An 18,802-nucleotide genomic window follows, 5' to 3' on the forward strand; every position below is an offset into this window, starting at 1 on the left:
GACTTTTTCGCTGAACCCTTGACGCTATCGAACGCTTTATTTACGAAAATGTAGGTTCTTTTCGTATTGTTTTTGCATTTTTAATATAAATATAACAGCAACAGCAACAATATCGTTAAAAACTGCAAAATTTATTCGGAAATCAACTTCAGCGGCCAAAACACAGATGAAAACAATACGTTTGACATTTCGGCATAAATTTTCGGGGTTTTACCCCTGCCACACGAAGCGAAAACATTTTGGCATTAATGTGCAAATTTGCGCGCAAATTTTCGCCCCGTGTGGCCACGGCTATAGAATGGATTCTTTGAAACTTTATGAGAAAAATTAATCAAACTCAAATATGACGCTATTGACAATAAAAAAAACGAATGGTTTCTCCGTCCCATTCCCCTTAATAAGTTTGCTGAAAATGAGTAAAGTAATTACTCAAGATGTTTGACTGAAAAGGTGCGTTTGATTTTGAGAAATTTATTCAATTAAGTACAACTTTTCAGCTATTTGTACGGGAGATGGCAGTGCACAAGATGCACTAGGTATGTAATAACTCACCCAATCCCCTCCGAGATACCTGCAAACGCACCGAATCGGTTGTCTAGTTCTCTAGTGGACTAGTGTGGCAATTAAGGGGATCGCATCCGATCCGATAGAAGGCTGGTAGTGGCCGGTTGATAGTGGTGCAGATAGTAGGCAACGTCGGTGTAAACACCGGGTGTACCGGCAGCCCCGCATCCGACACCGTATGAGATGATGCCACGCAACACGAACGGTCCGTCGGACGATGGTGACCTGCACACGTAACCACCGCCCGAGTCACCCTGCGTATGTGTGACAGGGAGAGAGTGCGAGCGAGAGAAGAAAGAAAGAAAGAAACATAGACGGTAGTATGCTTGCCCTATGGCTACTCCCACGGCCCACAATACGCTTACCCTGCAGGCATCGGCCCTACCGATCGCACAGAACATGCCGGAGTCGGGTGGTGGTGCAACGACCGCCCCCATCATTCCGATGCAGCGATCCGGTTCGAGTGCCAGCACCGTCCCGTAGCGAAGCGACTTGCTGATCGGCCCATCGTACTCCTCCGAGCCGTATCCAAAGATGTAGCACATCTCTCCGTTCATCGCGATGCGATCGGTGGGCAGCGGGAGTCGCAACTGCTCCCGCCGCCGTCGCCAGAGCGTTTTGGCTGCCGTGCCAACTGCTTCGATCCGTAGCAGAGCAATATCCCCAACCATAGTTATGCTGCGTAAAAGGAGTAAAAGGATAACAGGATCAGCAGGATATAGGGAATCAATATATCCTGTGTGCCTATATGTTAGATGGAGTACTTACGGGTTGTAGTTGGCCAAAATGCGTACCTCGACCACCGGATATCGGGCTACTGGTGGCTGGCTACTACCTGCCGGGTGCTCTGCTGCTGCCTCCCTTAGCTCCAGTTCGTGTCCGCCTAGCTGGGCGACAATGCGTGATTGATTGCTGTCATAGGAAGGGGTGAGAACGGCAGCGGGCATAGGCGGAACGTTACTTGTCCAGGAAAGTTGTCACACCCGAGTAAACTTACACCGCGATCACACAGTGGGCCGCCGTCAGGATCCAGCCCCGGCCCAGGTACGTACCGCCACAGAAGTGCTGCGGCCAATAGGTGCCCCCATCGGGGCCTACCAGCTGTAGCGAGACGGCAAACGGGAACAGCTCTGTGGCGGTGAGCCCTCCTTCCGCTACCTCATTACGCACGATTGCATCAACGCGATGCAGCAGCAGCAGCAGCAGCAGGCCTAGCACTATTGGCGCTTGCTGTTGCACTCTGTACCCCATCGAACACGCTCCGAATACACTCGTTTTGTTGCTTGCTGCGGGCTGGTCTGATCCGATCCTGTCTAGTGGTCTTGTGGAGCTGCTTTCTCCAAGTACAATACTGTTCGATCGTGGCCTAAAGACTCTAGGGCAGGTAGAGTCCTCCGGTTACAATACACGACAGCCACCATTCATTCATAGCAACAGTTTTTTAGGGTGCTAGTCGCCTTTGGGACTCGATCGACAGTCGTTGGCTGGCGGGTTGCGGAGCGCCCAGCATCGCTACCGGCTGTGTCAACATCATCGCGGATGACGCCCGCGAACCGCTTTGAATATGTGTGAGAAATGTAGGGGGCAACCCGATGCTACCGCTCCGATCGCCTACTTGGTTTATTCGATTATAGTTTACCGTTCTACATGTTGGTTGTTGTTCTAGTATGCGACGGTAGCAGCACACCGATTTCGGACAATCCACGCTATATCCGAAAACCCCCCGCTCTCATTCGCAATAACACAGCAGTTAAAGCATCGCTTACAGCGCAGTTCATATCAGGAGATGTACACTGTTACACTTAAGGTATGTTTATTTTTGTTCTTTTACGGTTTACAAGGACTCAAGATTTCTTTTGGAGATTCGCATTAATGCGTGATGTCAATGTCGCCGTCTGTAGCTGTGTGTTTGTTTGCTTTGGTTTCGTCGATGCAGCGCTATACCTTCTTCAAGGACAATTCTTCAAGGACAGGAGTTCCGACTCCCTTCCCTTCAACCTTTCCTGGTGTACTGGCCAACGCAGCATGTGGGCTGAGGCAGAGAAAGAGCTAGAGTGCTCGTGGGGGAGTGGTGAGGAAGAGTGCGAAAGCTAAAGCCGCTTGCCTCGGTGAGGAGTCTCGCGAAATTCTCCGCTTTCTTTCTTCTGTAGCAGCTACGAAGGTACTACATGGAGCACATCAGATCAGAAACAAAAAACCTCTCGGTAATGTGCAATCCATGGCCGGCCTACTGCGAGGTGTGGTAAATCGCTAGCTCCGCGATCAACCTCCTACAATTACAATTGCTTGTCTGCCTGCCTGCTTGACCGTAGGCTAACACGCTCTCTCGCTCCAATTATTGTTTGCTTTTCCCCTCTTTGCAGCCTCTATTTATCACTATTATCACAACATTATTCGCGGCTTAGTTTAAGAATCTTCGTTGTGGGTCATCATGGTTGTCATCGAAATCATCGTCGTCGTCCTTTTGGTTGTCGTCGTCGTATTCGATTGTAGTACGACACACTATAGTTGCGCTTGCGAAAAAGACCGCTTGGCCTAGTTCGTGTTTTGCGCTGCGAATCTATTGCGAGTACGCAAAGAGACGGAGAAAACAAGAGGCTACCACACTTCTGCCAATCTCGCCTGGATATCCACACACGCGCGCGCTACCATCGATCACTAGGCGGCATAAGGCCCGGCACCACCGACACACATTGACTGGAAATTGACATTTTGGTATTAGGCGAAGCAAAAGGACGCGACTCCGCTTTACCCCATCCATCACTCCATTTCCTTTTTCGTACGGCTTATATTAGCCGGAGTTGTTTATGACAGGATATGTGCTTGTGGGGGGGTGATGTGTGTTTCACAATCCTATAAGACCCACCGGGCGGGATAGACCCTCTGCGACAGTGAGTGTAATATGCATGATGTTATGACACGATGGTCACAGGGTTGTCGATGATGATGTCGGGGTGGGTTAATGAGAGCGTATGGCTTAGCCAGTGAAAGACGGAAGAGATGGAAATGGGCTGCATGAGAATGAATGCAATAACTGACGACAGCGTGCGATAGTAGGCGAAGTGAGAACGAGAAAGAAAGAGAGAGAGAGAGAGAAGAGAGAGAATGAGAGCGAGAGTATACTCCTGTGCTCGGCATTCGGCTTGGTTTTTTTTTTACACAAGAGACACGTTCTAGAGCTTTGCATCAAATAAGTATCTCTGTTTGCGTCGGTCTTTTGTATATAGCTATTTTCATATAATTTATCCTTGTGCTTTTTTTTGTTTAACGTCTTTCAGGCTGTTTGTGGTTTACTAACATTGGATTAACCCCCCCCCCCCCCCCCCCTTTGCCACACAGTCATCTACTACCTTTCGATATCATTACGAAGCAGCACCCACGGCTACTTCAAACGTGTAGTCAAAAAAATATAGATCTCCTCGTTACTGCAAGCTTCATTTGTTTAGCTGCGTGGTACAAACATTTGTAATTCTGCCCTGCCCTGGTGTACCCTGCCATATAATATATGTCAAAGATATGCGGGGAGTTGCATCCCCGGTAGTAAATGGTAGGTATGATAGTTTAAGTCAGCAAAGACACGTTACAGTTATAGATAGTATGTTCATCTTATGTTTACTTCAATTCTGCTTTTCTTTTAAAAGCCTACATATGTTTGGTATCAATAATGAAGAGTCTGTGTTCTTTGCTTAGGGTTAGATTTAACTTTATCAAATAACACCCATCAAACTATTGCCCCTCCCATCTCTCTTTCTCTTTTTTTCTATCATGTTTTTGCACTCTTTCTATTCGACTGCATTTGCCACTCGTCATCGTAGCACATTTTTCCACTGTTAGAATCAGATCTTTGCACCAATCATGTGTGTAACCAAAATCCTACTCGCTACCACCAACTATCCCCTATCCGTATCACTCTCATATTCCATCCGTATGCATGCTTTACTGGCTTCCCATTCGATCATCACAAATTCGATGCGAAATCCAACATACTATGGCTTCTTGGATGCGGTTTATTGAATGCTTTAAGCAAAATTTCTTCGGCATTTCAGATAACTTCAATTAATACCAGTGATTGCTAACGGCTTAAATAAAATTCTCAGTATCGATTACGACCACCTCGGGATTCAGATTGGCTTGCTTGTTGAAAACTTCACAACAATGGAGCGCTAGGTCTGCTATCACATGACTCAAGTGTTGCCTCTTTTGGGATGAAAGAGCAAATAAGCAAAAATTTTTGGGAGCCCAGTGCAGCAAGCACCTCCCCAATAGTAGCAAACCTTCACATAGCGAATATCCACTAACCGGATTACTAGACTGTTGAGATTCGGATACCTTTCCTCTTTAAATGCCTTAGCAGCAATCCGTTCTCTCTGTCTTTCTCTCTCTCTCTCTCTCTCTCTCTCTCTCTCTCGCTCTTTCTTTTTCTCTCTTTCTCTCTCTCTCTCTCTCTCTCTCTCTCTCTCTCACACACACACACTGGATCTTTAGAAAAGACGACGTAGACGCTTTTCACAATCGATTGGTTGATTCTTAAATATCACATCCTTTGCTCGTCGTTCCTTTCGGTTTTTGCTACTGTACAATTCTACTCGTTACGCTGGTTAAGATTTACTGTTGTAGTGTAGCGCCTTGAAAGTCTTCTCTATTTAAACGACTTGCTTCATCAATGTGCAATTGAAGGATGCTGATTAAAAGGGAGAATGAAACACTGAGAATGAGTAGAATTATACAAAAGCTATTGGTCCATTGACATCAAAACTTCTCGAATACAACTGTGGCAAGAGTCGCGATCGAGTAACGACGTCTATAACTGCTGTTGAGAGGAGAGAGAACGAGGGTGGCTATTGTGTGAAGGGTATCCTAGAATGTATGCACACTGGACACCGAATTTAGACAAATGCTCTGAATAGAAACCAGCCTGGTGCCCGGTACAACAACCGGTACCAAATCAAGACGAGCTGCAATACTTAACTACTACGAGCACCCACGGGAGTACGCTAAACCATATCAGCTATGGCACACACACACCACGAACAAAACGGATACAAATAGCCCGGAAAGCGAACCAATCATCGATTATCATATTCAGTAGAGAGCCGAGGGTCAACGGAGCATTGCTACCTTTCCCCCGACATGAGCACCATAAATGCTAGGACCCAACTTTATAATATTAATACAATCAAGTAGAAACAGGTTTTTTATCATGCCGCAAACAAACAAACAAACTATTGATTCGCTTTTGAAGCAGCGCGAGATGATAACAGCAGTGGGTACCAATGATACCATTTGGGGATGAGAACCTTAAGATACAATGGAAACACTGTAGCACCGCACATTACAATTTGTGCCACAAATTGTGTGGTTAGATTTGATGCAAGAGGAACGAGGCTACTACAAGCAGTTGTCGCCTCGAAAGGAAACAAGGTGTTGCATACGATGAAACTACTTATATTACTAATTTGCATGCCACATGCAGTTGAAACCGAAACCGTTCAACACACCTAAAACTAATAAATTAGCGCCTGCGCAAAATCCAAAAGAAAACAACCCCTCACTTAACACTGGAGGGGTCAAAATCGTTGCTGCCAATAATATGCGACAAATATCTTCTGTACGAGATTCACGGAAAATGTGGAGTATACGATGTTCAGCCCGCCTGCTGGATGAGGTAGCCCGCCTGGCTCGGCGACGGTGGTGGAGTTGACGCTGGTAGCGGTGGTGTCGTAGGTGGCGTTGGCTGTGATGAGTATGACGGTAGTGATGGTGGAGGCGGTGTAGTCGAAGGCGGCGGTGCCACTATCGAACGCTGCGAGCCCGTAGTGGTTGCGCCGCCTCGTAGTTCTCATCCGATCGGGCCGAATTTGCTGGTGATTTTGTGCGACGCACTTACGATCGCCAACTCGTGCTTCGAATCTAGATCACAGTCGTAGAGTCCACTCAGCGAGTCGAGACTTAGCAGACGGCTGCTGGCACGCGACGAGATGGACGTATCATCTACGTCAGGCGCATTGTACAGGGAGTTAACGTCCGATAGAGCCCCCTCGGCATCGGTCAACCCGGCTTCGTTCAGCAGAGAGATGTTCTCTAGCCCTGGTTCATCGGTAATGTAGCCGGTACTTTCAGCACCACCTGCAGGAAAAACGAAGGAGAGAAAAGTTACATAAACGAAGCGGCGGCATTTGCTAGGTGGCTAGGTATTCATGTGTTACCGGTTGCTTCCTCACGGCATTCATCGTCGCTCCACTCCGATTGGCTCTCGACCGGATTCGAGTCGAGCGACTGATGATTGTGGTGTGAACTGTGACTGTTATCGCGCGCGTCTACGCCACCTTTACCATGCCCGGAACCGTACTTGAGCTCATCTGTGATGTAGTTGCGTGATGCTGCCGGACCACCGCCGCCAGTAGCTTCCGAGCTGCTAGCTCGACGCTCCCTGCGCTCCAGCGGACGCTGCCGGATAGCAGCCCGTTGCTGCCGTTGCCCACGTCCCGTCCTGTTACAATCAGCGAATGCCTCCTCGTCATCATCGTCGTCATCCTCGTCGTCATCATCGTCGTAGTCTTCATCGCCCGCCTCGAGTTCTTCGTCCTCCTCCTCGTCCTCATCATCGTCCGGATCGGTTTCGCGGTCACGGTGCCGGTAACCTGTTTTCTCGCCCGTATGTCGAAGCTCATCTGCATTGGCCACATCAGGATGTGAGACGGTGTTATCGGTAGGTTGTGACATATTCGAAACATTGTACTTCTGGTGGTAGTGGCGCTGCTGTTGAGATATTTGGTGCTGTTGAAGCGGTATTGGCTGCTGTTGCTGTAGCCGGGACTGCAACTCGCTCAGTCGGTTGAGCCCATTGATTTCGTAGTCGTGGATGACCTCGCAAGATTCCGTATCGGAAGTTTGCCTGAAAAACATTGGGAATATAATCAAAATTCAGCGAAAGGTAATGCCCCGCAACAAACAACTCTTACATTTGGCTGGATTCCGAAGGGTTCTTATTACGCGTTGCCTCCTTGATCGCTTCCAGCGTTCCCGGATGCGTGGCGATGAGGATATTGTTGACGTTTTTCTGCCTTTCCAGTGAGTCCCCGTGTCTCTCGAAAGCTCCGCCAGCACACTCTAAACTGTGATGCGTATGATGGCCACCCCAAGGCCCAGCAGTAGAAAGATTGTTAGTTCCCGATCCAATGATCGCTGGCGGTAGGTTCGTAGGTGTCGATCCAACTGGCGGAGCGATGACGGATTGGGCTAACATCGGCCGCGACTGGGATTCGTTCATACGACGGTGCAGTTCCCGCTCGAAGGGCGATTTCGGGAAAGCTCCCGGACCGGCAGTCACATTGGAGGATGCCCCACCGGCTGCCCCGGTTACACCCTTCTCATGATACTCGAAGCTAGTGCACGACTCACCACGGTTCTGCGCAGACGAGGATTTGGTTTCAGCGGTCGTCGTGGTCGTTCCCTCGAGGTCTCGCAACTGGCCGAACTCGAGTGGACTGAGCAGCGGCGAGTGAGACTGGGTCGGATCAACCTGGATGTCGCAGGGAAACAGGAACTGGAGCGGATTGTTTACGTCACCCCGGGCAAACAGTGCTCCACCCGAGGCAGTAACAGGTGAAGAAGTGCCACCATCACCCTCGAACTCACCCTCCCCTTCGGTGGTCTTTGAGTAGCTCTCGTCCGATGAACTAACCGAAGGCGAACGTGGGCGCGAACTCAGGTCGTCCGTGGACGACATTTCACGGCATTCATCGAACATGGCGGAAGACGTGGCTGCCGCTGATGGAAGCTTTGGCAGCGGTTTGATGTATTGCTTGGGCAAACCAGGAGCTACTTGCCGTTGCTGCTGCTGTTGTTGTTGTTGTTGTTGTTGTTGTTGTTCTTGTTGTTGTTCTTGTTGTTGTTGTTGTTGTTGTTGCTGCTGCTGTTGCTGCTGTTGCTGCTGTTGTTGAAGATATTGATGATGGTATGGCTGTTGTGACTGATGTCGCACTACTGGTGGAGATGATTGGGATGCCTGAACCGAGGAGTGTACAGCGTGCGCTACTACATAGCCATAGCAACTCTGACCAGAGACGGCATGCGGAAACACTGAGGAACTTGTGGCATAGCGCGGTGGTTCGTACTTTGGAATTTGCTGAATTTGTTGAATCGGTTTGATAATAGCATTGCCAATCACGCTGCCACCACCGTTCGCGGTAGCGGTTCCGAGCAGTGGTTCGTTCTCGGATGCCGTCACGTACGCTCCTCTGTGATTTGAATTGTGCGTGGCTCCTGTGTGTTGTTGTTGCAGCTGCTGCTGATTACCTTGTTGGTGCTGATGATGATGATGGTGGTGGTTCCTCACCTTTTGCCCATTGGGTAGATTTTCTCGCAGAAGCAACTGAGGATGCTGCTGCTGCTGCTGTTGGCGACCGTTAAAATTGTTCACGTCCAAATCGCTCACGTTGGGATTCTCAATGATGTTAAAGTTCTCACGACTGTTGTAGCTGGCTGCAAGCTGGCCGCTAGGCACCTGCTGCCTATGATACTGCTGCTGATGCTGGTTATAATGGTTCGACGCATCGCTTGGATGTCGCTTAATGTATTGGGGACCACCGGAAGGAAAACTACTGCCTACAACGTGATTGTTGTTGACGTTGTTGTGCTGCTTGTAGACAACTTTTCCGGGGGGGTTATTTTGGTGAGGATTATGCTGCTGCTGTAACAGCTGTTGTTGTATTAATTGAGCTGACGATTGTTGATAGGCATTGTGGTGGAACGAATGTTGTGCTGCTTGCGCCTGTTGGAACTGATGCATAGCTAGATGCTGTTGATGGTGATGCTGTTGTTGTTGCTGCTGGTGTTGCAACAGATTCGGGCTTTCAAGGAAATTGTAGCTTTCCTTCTTGCTGCTGTAACTACCTCCGTCGTTTTGGTGCACTGGCTGGCATTTGGGACCAGCCTTGTTGCTACCAACGGTCGAATCGTTTTCGTTTTTCTGCTGCGCTGCCAGATAGTAGCTCTGACCCGTCCCAGACGACCCGCCGTTGTGCAGATGATGGTGTAAAATATGCTGTACTGTTGGTTCAGCGGCATAGTGATGCTGCTGGTGCATGGACACAGTGCTAGACGTCGCACCACCGACCCTTTCTCTCGCCAGCGAGCCGACGGTACCGGTGGCCGTCGAGCCGATCAGCATAAGCTGTGCACCAGATGCAGTAGCAATCGCGGACGATCCTGCAGGAGTCGTCGTGCCGCCAACGAGCATGATGCCGGCACTAGCCGATTGACCCGCGTTCGCTCCTGCCAAACCAACACCGGTAAGGCTACCGAACATATGCTCATTCTGCTCGCACAGAAAGTACGTCACCATGTCACCCTTACCCTTTACCTTGATCTGGCCACGGCAACGAAACTCAAAGTGCGAACCCTGCAAGCTGTCGACTACCTCCTGCGTGACCTGCGTGTAGCCTGGTATGCCGGTCGAGTCCATGCGCGATGCTACGTTCACGGTGTTGCCCCAGATGTCGTATTGCGGCTTCCGAGCACCGATTACACCAGCCACCACCGGCCCGATGTTCACGCCCACTCGCAGCATGAAATTGTTGTAGGAGTTCTCGTTGATGTTCTTCAACGTAACGCGCATCGCCTTCACGAAATCGATCAGTGCCGTCATGAGCTTACGTGTCGATCCCGGCTCCGACGGAAGCATCTTGTATTCCGGAATTAGCCCGACCGCCGCCATGTACGTGCTGCCGACCGTTTTGATTTTGTCGATCGCCTGGAATCGCTCCTCACACAGCAGCTCATCGAAGTCGGCTATGATTTCGTTCAACAGTCGCAAACACTCGACGCCCTGGTTCGATCCATCCAGCTCAGTGTAGAACTCATGGAAGTTAGGTACGCTGCAGAAGATCACACCCACCTTACTGTAGCTCTGGTGGTACAGATCCTGTCGCATCGTCGCCTGCGGAATGACAAAGGTGCCGTTCTTAAAAAGGCTTACACATTCATCTTTGACTGATGTGATTAGGAAATTGGCTCCGGATCCAAAGCCGGTGTCTTACGGAATGCTTACCATATTACTGCGCGTGAACTGGTTGTCGAGAAAGTGGGCGGCCACGTGCGACGGTAGGAGGTTGTACAGTATGCGGCGGTTCGACTGCTGCAGCACCGACATCTCCTTCTTCTCCTGCGAGGCCTGCAGCTGCCAGAGGAAATCAAGCCGAGCTGTCCATTCGACTTGCCGACCGTGTACCAGTATTGCAAACATGAAAATGAGTATGCGAGCTACGGAGATCGTGTGCAGCGGGATCGCTGACTCGACGCGCTGATCGTAGCAATCGAATATGTTGGCATGCGACAGCTCGATAAAGAGACAGTACACCAGGCCCATCAACGTCACCAGTAGTGTCTTTATCAGTATCGGAAGCCTGCAATAAGTCAATGACCAAGCGATTTACATTAAAAGGATGCGCACAGTAGTGTTGTGATGCGATAGCACCTGCAACCAACAAGCTTTTCCTACCTTAGGAAAATCGAAACGGTTAGGAAGGAGTAGGCCGCCGACAGGGCTATATACTGCGGGAGCGCACACTTTCTGTGGCTGTAGTTGTTGAGTGGCTGAGTGGACCAAACACCACCCTGCTCACCCGCCACAGCAGTCGCATCCTTATACGGTTCTCCTCCTCCTAGTATCAAATCGCTTGCCGCTGGCGACTCTAGGTGGACGCTTTTGGTGGTGAAGTTCGTTGTGCACGGGTGATCCGATAGGCAGGTGAACTGTGTAACAGCGGTAATGGAATCAGCGATTAAATCAGAGGTATGCATCGTAACCCACCGCTCGATCAACCTACCACGTTCACCTGACCGACGGAGTAGAGCAGCACTATCGTAAAGATGGTGATGGCTAATCGAAGCGAGAAGCTTTGCGACAGGTCCCAAAATATCCACTTGAGGCGCACTGCAAGCAGCAGCATCAGGATGGCACTGATCCACACAAACGCGGTCAGGAACAGCAGCAACAGGATGAGAGTGCGCGGTAACGCCGATATCTAAAATCGCGAGAAGCCGCAAACGACGATGAATAAATACATGTTTGGTTCATAATACAAATACAATTATTTCTCTCGTATTTCTCTCTCTCTCTCTCTCTCTCTTCCTCTCTCTCTCTCTTTCTCTCTCTCGCTCTCTCTTTCTTTTTTTCCCTCTCTGATTGTATCTTACCTGTAACCCGGCACTGAGGATCAGCAGCAGCAAACTGCACCCCATGGCGGTGGTAAAACCAAGATCGAAATCCTGATGGTACTGCAGCTCCTTCTCCTTCTCACGAAATTGTAGCGAAATGCGCTTCACGTGTACCGACTTCTCCCGGTCGACGCTCCGAGCCTCGATCGCTTGCGACAGGAACTTGTTGACGCGATTGGTCGGCTGATGATACACGCTCGAGTGCCGCTTCTTGAACGGTCGCTTGAACTTATCGGTCACCTTGTTCTGCTCCAAGGGCCAAGGTAAGAGTGGAAATATGGAAATATCGTGACATTAGCAACCGTGACACTGGCGAAGAGGCAGACTGGTACGTCAAACAGTCACGCTTGTATTGTCTAAAATCCAATGTTTTAAACCATGGGCTCAACCAAGCGCGTGCAAAGGAGGACATGCGTTCCTATGGTGAGCAGCACCGATAAGCTCTCACATCCCGGATTTAACTACCAAACTCGACTAAGCACACAAAACAATAAAACGGAACAAATGTTAATCCCCCAAAAGAACGCGATGGATGAATAGTGTCAGACAATGCAATCTAAAACCAAGTCGAGCTTTACTAGTAGAGACGTTTAGAGGCCTCACCCATCTACTACTGACTCTATTTGGTATGCATTACTACCTCCAATATGCGATATGAACTACTCGCTAGCTCCCCAATACTATAAGGAGTTTCCTGAAATAATCCATGGAATTACGGTATGAACTCTACAACACAAAGTTAAGCCGCACTACTTACACTTACTAAAACATACGTACACAAACACACACACACACACATACATTTACGCAGCATTAGGATTGGTTTCTATAAATGTAGCAATCTATATGCGCTGATGAAGGTGCAGGAAACATCCATATTACGTCTGAGGTCATTAAACCAGTTGGTGTGTAGTAAGTGTCCGATGAGCTATGGAGACAACCAACACCAATGGAAAATATCAGAACCAAAATGAGAATTCTAGGGAAAAAAACTGAAGAAAGGGATGGACACAAACCAATGATATTGGGAGAAACGGCAGCAAAATCCTATAACTAACAAGGTAGGAAAGATGTGAACTAAACACTCGTAGCCAGTGTACGAGAAGAAGACTACAGACAACATAGATCGGCGAAACAGAAAGCAAGAAACTAACGATTAACAATTGGTTAGGACACAATAGTTCTTCTAGTCCACAGTGTGATGCCTCAGCCGGATGAGAACAAGAAAGCAGCGACACCACCCATTGCGGTACATTATGCTCAACCAAGTGACAAACAGCAGAAAAACCATTTAGTAATCAAGTATGGCTGCATGGTTTGGAACGATGAAACACACCGTCCGAACGCATTACGAGCTACACACATAAACAAGCGCAAACACCCATGACAAACGCTAACATTAAGAGGCAGCAACTGAATGGTGCATGTGTAGGCATGCATGAGTGTGTATGTTTGTGTGTTGTTTGCTAATGAGACGTTTGGTGGCTTTCTTAGCTCAATTAGCGTACTAAACACTCTAGAGGCGAGCAGGTAACAAGTCGTTCGGTAGTAAAGGCTTGAAAGACAAATCGGGATCCTCACATTTGATGTATCCGACTCGTGAGGAGCATCGCTGATCGCACCACGGCCCGCAATCCCTTCGGTTCCACCACCGCCGCCACTTGCACCACTAACAGCACCAGTGCCAGCCCTCAGACTAGCGACCGGATAGGGGATGGCATGTAAGATGCGCTGCAAGTGCAACACCTACCCAGTAGATGGCGAGCGTAGTTAGGCGCGGCGGATATAAGGAGGTTCAGGGAGGAGGAATAGTATGCGTATGCGAATGGAACAGTGAATGCGACAATGCGGATGCAGGCGATGAACACGCCAGTAAAGCGATAGCATCCCGTGTTTCGCGGCAGCCCAAAAATATAGGCGTCTAATGAATTAGACCCATCCAAAGAGCACATGAAATGGGCAGTTGCACGATGGCACGAGGGCAATAACTGGCGACAATTGTTAGTGAATGATACTCAACGATGCAATGGCGATACGCGAAGACGACACAGAATATGAGAGGCTTGTTGATTGGTTGTGTTGAATTTGGTTTGGTAAAGGAACTCAATTTCGCTTGTCTGCTGCCAAGGCAGATGCAGCCTAAATCTAGTGTGTGTTCGGTCACGCACGCTAGTAGACAGTGAGCATGTGCCTAGTCGTAGAGGGAGGGCTTTTACAGCTGTGGCACGAGGGTCGAGCATATGGGATATGCAGGAACAGAAGTGATGCAGAAACAAAAAACAAACTGGAAATGACCATGTTGGGGGAACGGAGGAGATGCAAGGGTAAAGGAATGCGCGAGTTTTGCGGAACCTTGCAAACCACGTTGCAAAAGTTGTCAGCGTAACGTTTACATGACGCGTGATAAAACAACAAAATGAAGAAGGAGAAAACTCGAGCTTACCGGATCCTAAAATTAAACAAAAAAGAAAAAAGAAAATGCTATAAACTAAGTCAATATGTACAACGCAATGGTTACGAGGCTAGCCAAGCCACGTCACCAAACAAGGCAATCGAGAACGGGCTCGTGTGACAAAAGAGCAATACTTCGAGCAGTGCAATAGAGTTGAAGTGTAGTAGATCCCGCGTTTTTTTGCAGAACCTAGTGGTTGACAATGGACCGACAAGCACAAAGTGTATGTGTGTGTGGTTGGTAGTGCTGGAGTTTTCCATGGAAAAACTTGACAGGCTAACGGCACGTACACCTAGGACACGAATTCGGTACCGAACAGTAGGGCTACAAATACATTCAAACACGAACACAAACGATCGCGGAAGTACAAGGGACAAAACGAACACACCATAAAACAGACACGCACACGCACATATACGATTATAGGTATGTATGTATGTATTTATATATGTAAATATATATATAATATATATATATATATATATATATATATATATATATATATATATATATATATATATATATATATATATATATATATATATATATATATATATATATATATATATGTATATATATATATATATATATATATATATATATATATGTATATATATATATATATATATATAACGAAAAAGACATAGATAATGCTAGTGCTACCAACGCCAACGTGTGCGTGAGTAGAGCTGGAGAGCACTAGCAGGAAGAGAGGCAGAAAAGGGTGTCATTCGAAGAAAATTTGTTACCTTGCGTGCATTTTTGTCCAGGAATAGACCGCCGCCCGCTCCGCTAGCGGTCCTAGACTCACTGGCCGCGCTACACCCAGGGCCTCCCCCACTACCGGAACCGCCGCTGGTGCTGGGATAGGGTGAACCACCGCCACCGGTAGCCATGTGGGAGAAGGGCACTGGCACCGAGTACTTGATTGTGTGCAGTAACTGCACCACCACATTCGATACGTTGCGGAAGGAGAGCTTGCGGCGGTTGGCCGCACCTAGTGCCGATCGCACTCCGAGCGTGTTCAACATGAGTGGCTAAACCGGAGACCAGCGGAGGATGATAAAGAAAATCAAAAGTTTAGTTTAGCACGGCACAGCGGCACAGAAGAAGGTGAAGAGGCGGGAGGCTGAGAACGGGCCTACCTTTCGACGGTGTGCCGGTGGTACGATGAAGTAGGTATCGATCTGGTTGTCGCGTAAATAGGAGTCGCGCGTGTCACCGTGACCGGCCTCGACCTCGTACTCGCCCCCGAGCGCATCGAGCGTGGCGCGGGTCACATGCACCCGGCCCGGTTCGCCTCCGCTCTCCATATGGTTCGCGAGCGTGACATCGTTGGACCAGACATCAAACTGCCACTTACGCAGCCCGAGCACACCGCACAGCACCCGGCCCGAATGGATGCCGACGCGCATGTTCAGTATCACGTCCGTCTGCTCGACGACTGACGCGATCGCGTCGATCATGTCCAGGCCCATCTCGACCGCGCACCGTGCATGGTCAGCTCGCGGGTCCGGTATGCCCGACACACAGTAGTAGCAGTCGCCGAGGATTTTGATGCGCAGGCAGTGGTTATCGTGTGCCAATTGGTCGAACCGGCCGAACAGCTCGTTTAGCAGGCGAACCAATTCCTGCGCGCTGCACTGCGACGCTAGCACGGTAAACCCAACTATGTCAGCGAACAGGATGCTCACATTCTCGTGCTTCTGGATGTATATCTTGTGGAACTGACCCTCAACCGGCGACAGGATGTCGTTCTTCATCTCCATCGCGACGTGCTGCGGTAACACCGACAACAGCAACCGCTCCAGCTTCTCGTTCTCGTCCTCCATCTCTAGCCGCGCCGCGATGCAGTTGCGCGTGTCGAGAAAGGCGCGGCGTTGCGCCCGCTCCATCATCACATTCACCACGAAGCCGGCCACGTTAACACCGACGAAGATAACCGTATTGGCCGCCAGCTGCGAATAACGAAAGGGAAGTAGCGAATAACCGAAGGGAATAACTAAAGGGTATTCAGTCATCCCCAGAGTACGCGTATGAGCGCGATGCCTCATGTCCGTACGAACCTGCTGGTAGGCGAGGTACTGGAAGTTGCCGGTGTAGATGTTGTAGCCCGTCAGGCCAACATGGATCACCGGTAGGATCAGGCCGAACAGGGCCGCCTCCCAGATCTGCAGCGGCATCATCGCGTACGCCAGGAAGATGACGAACACGATCTGCCAGACACCCTCGGCCATCACCTCGCGCGTATCGACCGGAAATACGATTCCGACCGTTGGCATCGAAATGAAGCAGAAGGCGGCGGTGAAGAACAGGATGCCGTAGCACAGGTACGGCAGGTGGGAGTCCCGCAACAGCCGGAACTGCAGCAGCCCCAGCACGATCGTGAACAGCAGGCACATGAACGTGTTGAAGACATTCTATAATGAAGGAAATCGAGCAGGAGCTTAGTAGCAATATCATCGGCGGCTGACGATGATGATGACTTACGTGAAGAGTCGGTGCCTGGTTGTAGCCGAGGCTCAGTCCACCCATAACGCCACACAAGATGACGACCAGCGCGACCACGCCAGTGACGGAGAAGCGCTGCAGTTTGAGCGTGTACCGCTGGTACAGGCTCTCGAGCTCATTGTTTTCGAAGCGCAGCTTGTTCCACGGCCGACCACGGGCCGCATGTACCGCGTGGTCCATCTTTTCACGTTTGATGAGCTTTTCACTGTTTTACTAATTACAACTATTGCTGCGTAATGCGCTACTACTCCACCACTGCTACTTGCTACTTTTTCTTCCTTCTTCTTCTTCTTCTTCTTCTCCTCCTCCTCCTTCTTCTTCTGCTGCTACTTCCGTTGTTCGGTTCCGTCTTGTGTAGCGCACCGGAGTTGGTACCTGAAAGTAAAATGCCGTAGCAGCAGCAGAACGATAAGATATTAGATTGCTACCAGGGAATGTTATCTAGAGTGACCGGAGGCCGGACCAATTTCCAGAACGATGGGAAAATGGTTTGGAAAAAAGCTATCTAAAAAGGCTGCAATGGCAATTTATTTGAAAAAATCCCAGCTACCATAATGTTTTAGTGTTTTTGAATGAGCCATTCTTAATGATTATTTCTTCTACGAAACGAATAACGTGTCGGGAAAATAGAAAATGCTGAAAATTTTGCCTGGAAAAATCTGCCAATGCTTAGCCACACAATTGATTTTCGAAAGAAAGAGACAATTAGACAAAAACACCCTACAAACCAGAAGAAAAATCTATTTCCACTTGTCGAACCAAACTAAACAGAGCTGCTGTCTAGCGGCGATGCTCACTAGTTCCGTTCCCAACACCCCCACCCCCCCACCCCCCACCCCCCACAAATGGCTGCCGCTACTTGTTACGCAGGTAGCTTGAAGTGACCAGCCCGGGGTGGGGACCGGGAGACTGGCCTGAGCTATAACGACCGCGACACTAGAAACTGGTACATCAAGTGGCAGATCTATCGCGCATGGCAGACGGCCCATGGCTGTGTATTGTTTGCTGATAGGCAGGCCGGCCGTCAGCAGACGTATCGCTTCTCCTTGACAAAAAAGAAAAAACGATCAGCAAACCGATGCACGATGAGATGATGGCATAAACAGCACGGAGTCTCCCACCATTCGTCGACATACGGCAGCAAAGGCGGCGGACCCCTCACTAAGCGTGACACACACAAACACACACATGCAGGCGCAAAACAAACAACACAACTAACCACAAAGAAAACAAAACAAATTACACGACGGCCACCGATCGATTCGTTGATGATCGGTTTCTCAATCTGCGGAATATTGCGACAAAAGGAAAAATAAAGCAAACAACAAAAATCATCATTTCCGGAACACGAGAAACCGCAACAGTCGGCGATTCAGGAGCCGGCCGGGAGATTTTAAGTGATGGGCACCGAATGCGAGAAGCGCCCAGAACGGCACGGGGGAGGTGGTTCAAACCTCTCGTAGAGTGTGACGCAAATCGCGCACCGCGTCACGCCGCGGCTCAGTCTAATCAGTAAAATTTCCCTCGCCCCCCTCCTCCCACTCCCGTTTGCGCATTCGTCACGCTCGAAACGCGAGATGATCACGAGCGCTTGAGGTCCCTCGTATATATTATAGTTCCCGCGTATAGTGCTGAGGCCGAGTTGATGCTACTACAGTGACCGGCATAAGTAAAAGCCCACCCCTAGATTTTTGTAGATTTTCGACTGTAAATCCTACATTTTCCATCGTATCCGGCAAGTGTAGTGGTTTTCTTAAAGCTTGAACATTCCTCTTTCAGTTTCACTAGCTTTCATCTCGATTGGATTGATAACAATTTTTTGATAATTGCTTAAATAAGAGATGGTCGATCACAGTTGTGACAAAAGTAAAAGCCCACTTTACAATAAATATTATTGTGACTCTTATAAAGCCCTTTGGTTACTATATCTTTGTTGGGCCTTTAGTTTACATCTGTTTTAAAGTTTTAGGGTCCCCCCCCCCCCTCTCCCATTATTGGTTGCAGTAATTTAATCCATCAATCGTAGTAGTTCCAGTAGTAAGTCGATTGGGCACG

The 18,802-nt window shown here is 49.0% G+C and overlaps 2 protein-coding genes across 7 annotated transcripts in view; both read right to left on the bottom strand.

The window, feature by feature from the left end:
• Positions 1 to 110: 110 nt before the first annotated feature.
• LOC125948160 (elastase-1-like) lies at positions 111 to 2,050 on the bottom strand. The gene is made up of 4 exons (XM_049673959.1): positions 1,562 to 2,050; positions 1,333 to 1,476; positions 930 to 1,242; positions 111 to 818 (listed from the first exon to the last, which is right to left on the bottom strand). The coding sequence occupies exons 1-4, from the start codon at positions 1,813 to 1,815 to the stop codon at positions 624 to 626; spliced, it is 906 nt and encodes a 301-aa protein (XP_049529916.1). The 5' UTR covers positions 1,816 to 2,050; the 3' UTR covers positions 111 to 623.
• Positions 2,051 to 3,900: 1,850 nt separating this feature from the next.
• LOC125948055 (Ca(2+)/calmodulin-responsive adenylate cyclase) overlaps positions 3,901 to 18,802 on the bottom strand; it is a 31,297-nt gene continuing 16,395 nt past the window's right edge. For 3 of the 6 annotated variants that reach the window (XM_049673716.1, XM_049673725.1, XM_049673697.1), the window contains 11 exons: positions 16,727 to 17,122; positions 16,303 to 16,656; positions 15,382 to 16,194; positions 14,986 to 15,273; positions 11,764 to 12,030; positions 11,394 to 11,591; positions 11,066 to 11,319; positions 10,616 to 10,970; positions 7,527 to 10,504; positions 6,771 to 7,459; positions 3,901 to 6,690 (listed from right to left, as the gene is read on the bottom strand). In XM_049673716.1, coding sequence (XP_049529673.1) covers positions 6,404 to 6,690; positions 6,771 to 7,459; positions 7,527 to 10,504; positions 10,616 to 10,970; positions 11,066 to 11,319; positions 11,394 to 11,591; positions 11,764 to 12,030; positions 14,986 to 15,273; positions 15,382 to 16,194; positions 16,303 to 16,656; positions 16,727 to 16,927 — 6,684 coding nt within the window. In that variant the 5' untranslated portion in view covers positions 16,928 to 17,122 and the 3' untranslated portion in view covers positions 3,901 to 6,403. Of the gene's footprint in view, positions 6,691 to 6,770; positions 7,460 to 7,526; positions 10,505 to 10,615; positions 10,971 to 11,065; positions 11,320 to 11,393; positions 11,592 to 11,763; positions 12,031 to 14,985; positions 15,274 to 15,381; positions 16,195 to 16,302; positions 16,657 to 16,726; positions 17,123 to 17,475; positions 17,567 to 17,966; positions 18,042 to 18,802 lie in introns of those variants that run through there. The other 3 variants (XM_049673735.1, XM_049673705.1, XM_049673744.1) reach the window with 3 other exon arrangements.

This window comes from Anopheles darlingi, chromosome X, assembly GCF_943734745.1.
Source record: "Anopheles darlingi chromosome X, idAnoDarlMG_H_01, whole genome shotgun sequence".
Taxonomy (NCBI): Eukaryota; Metazoa; Arthropoda; class Insecta; order Diptera; family Culicidae; genus Anopheles; species Anopheles darlingi.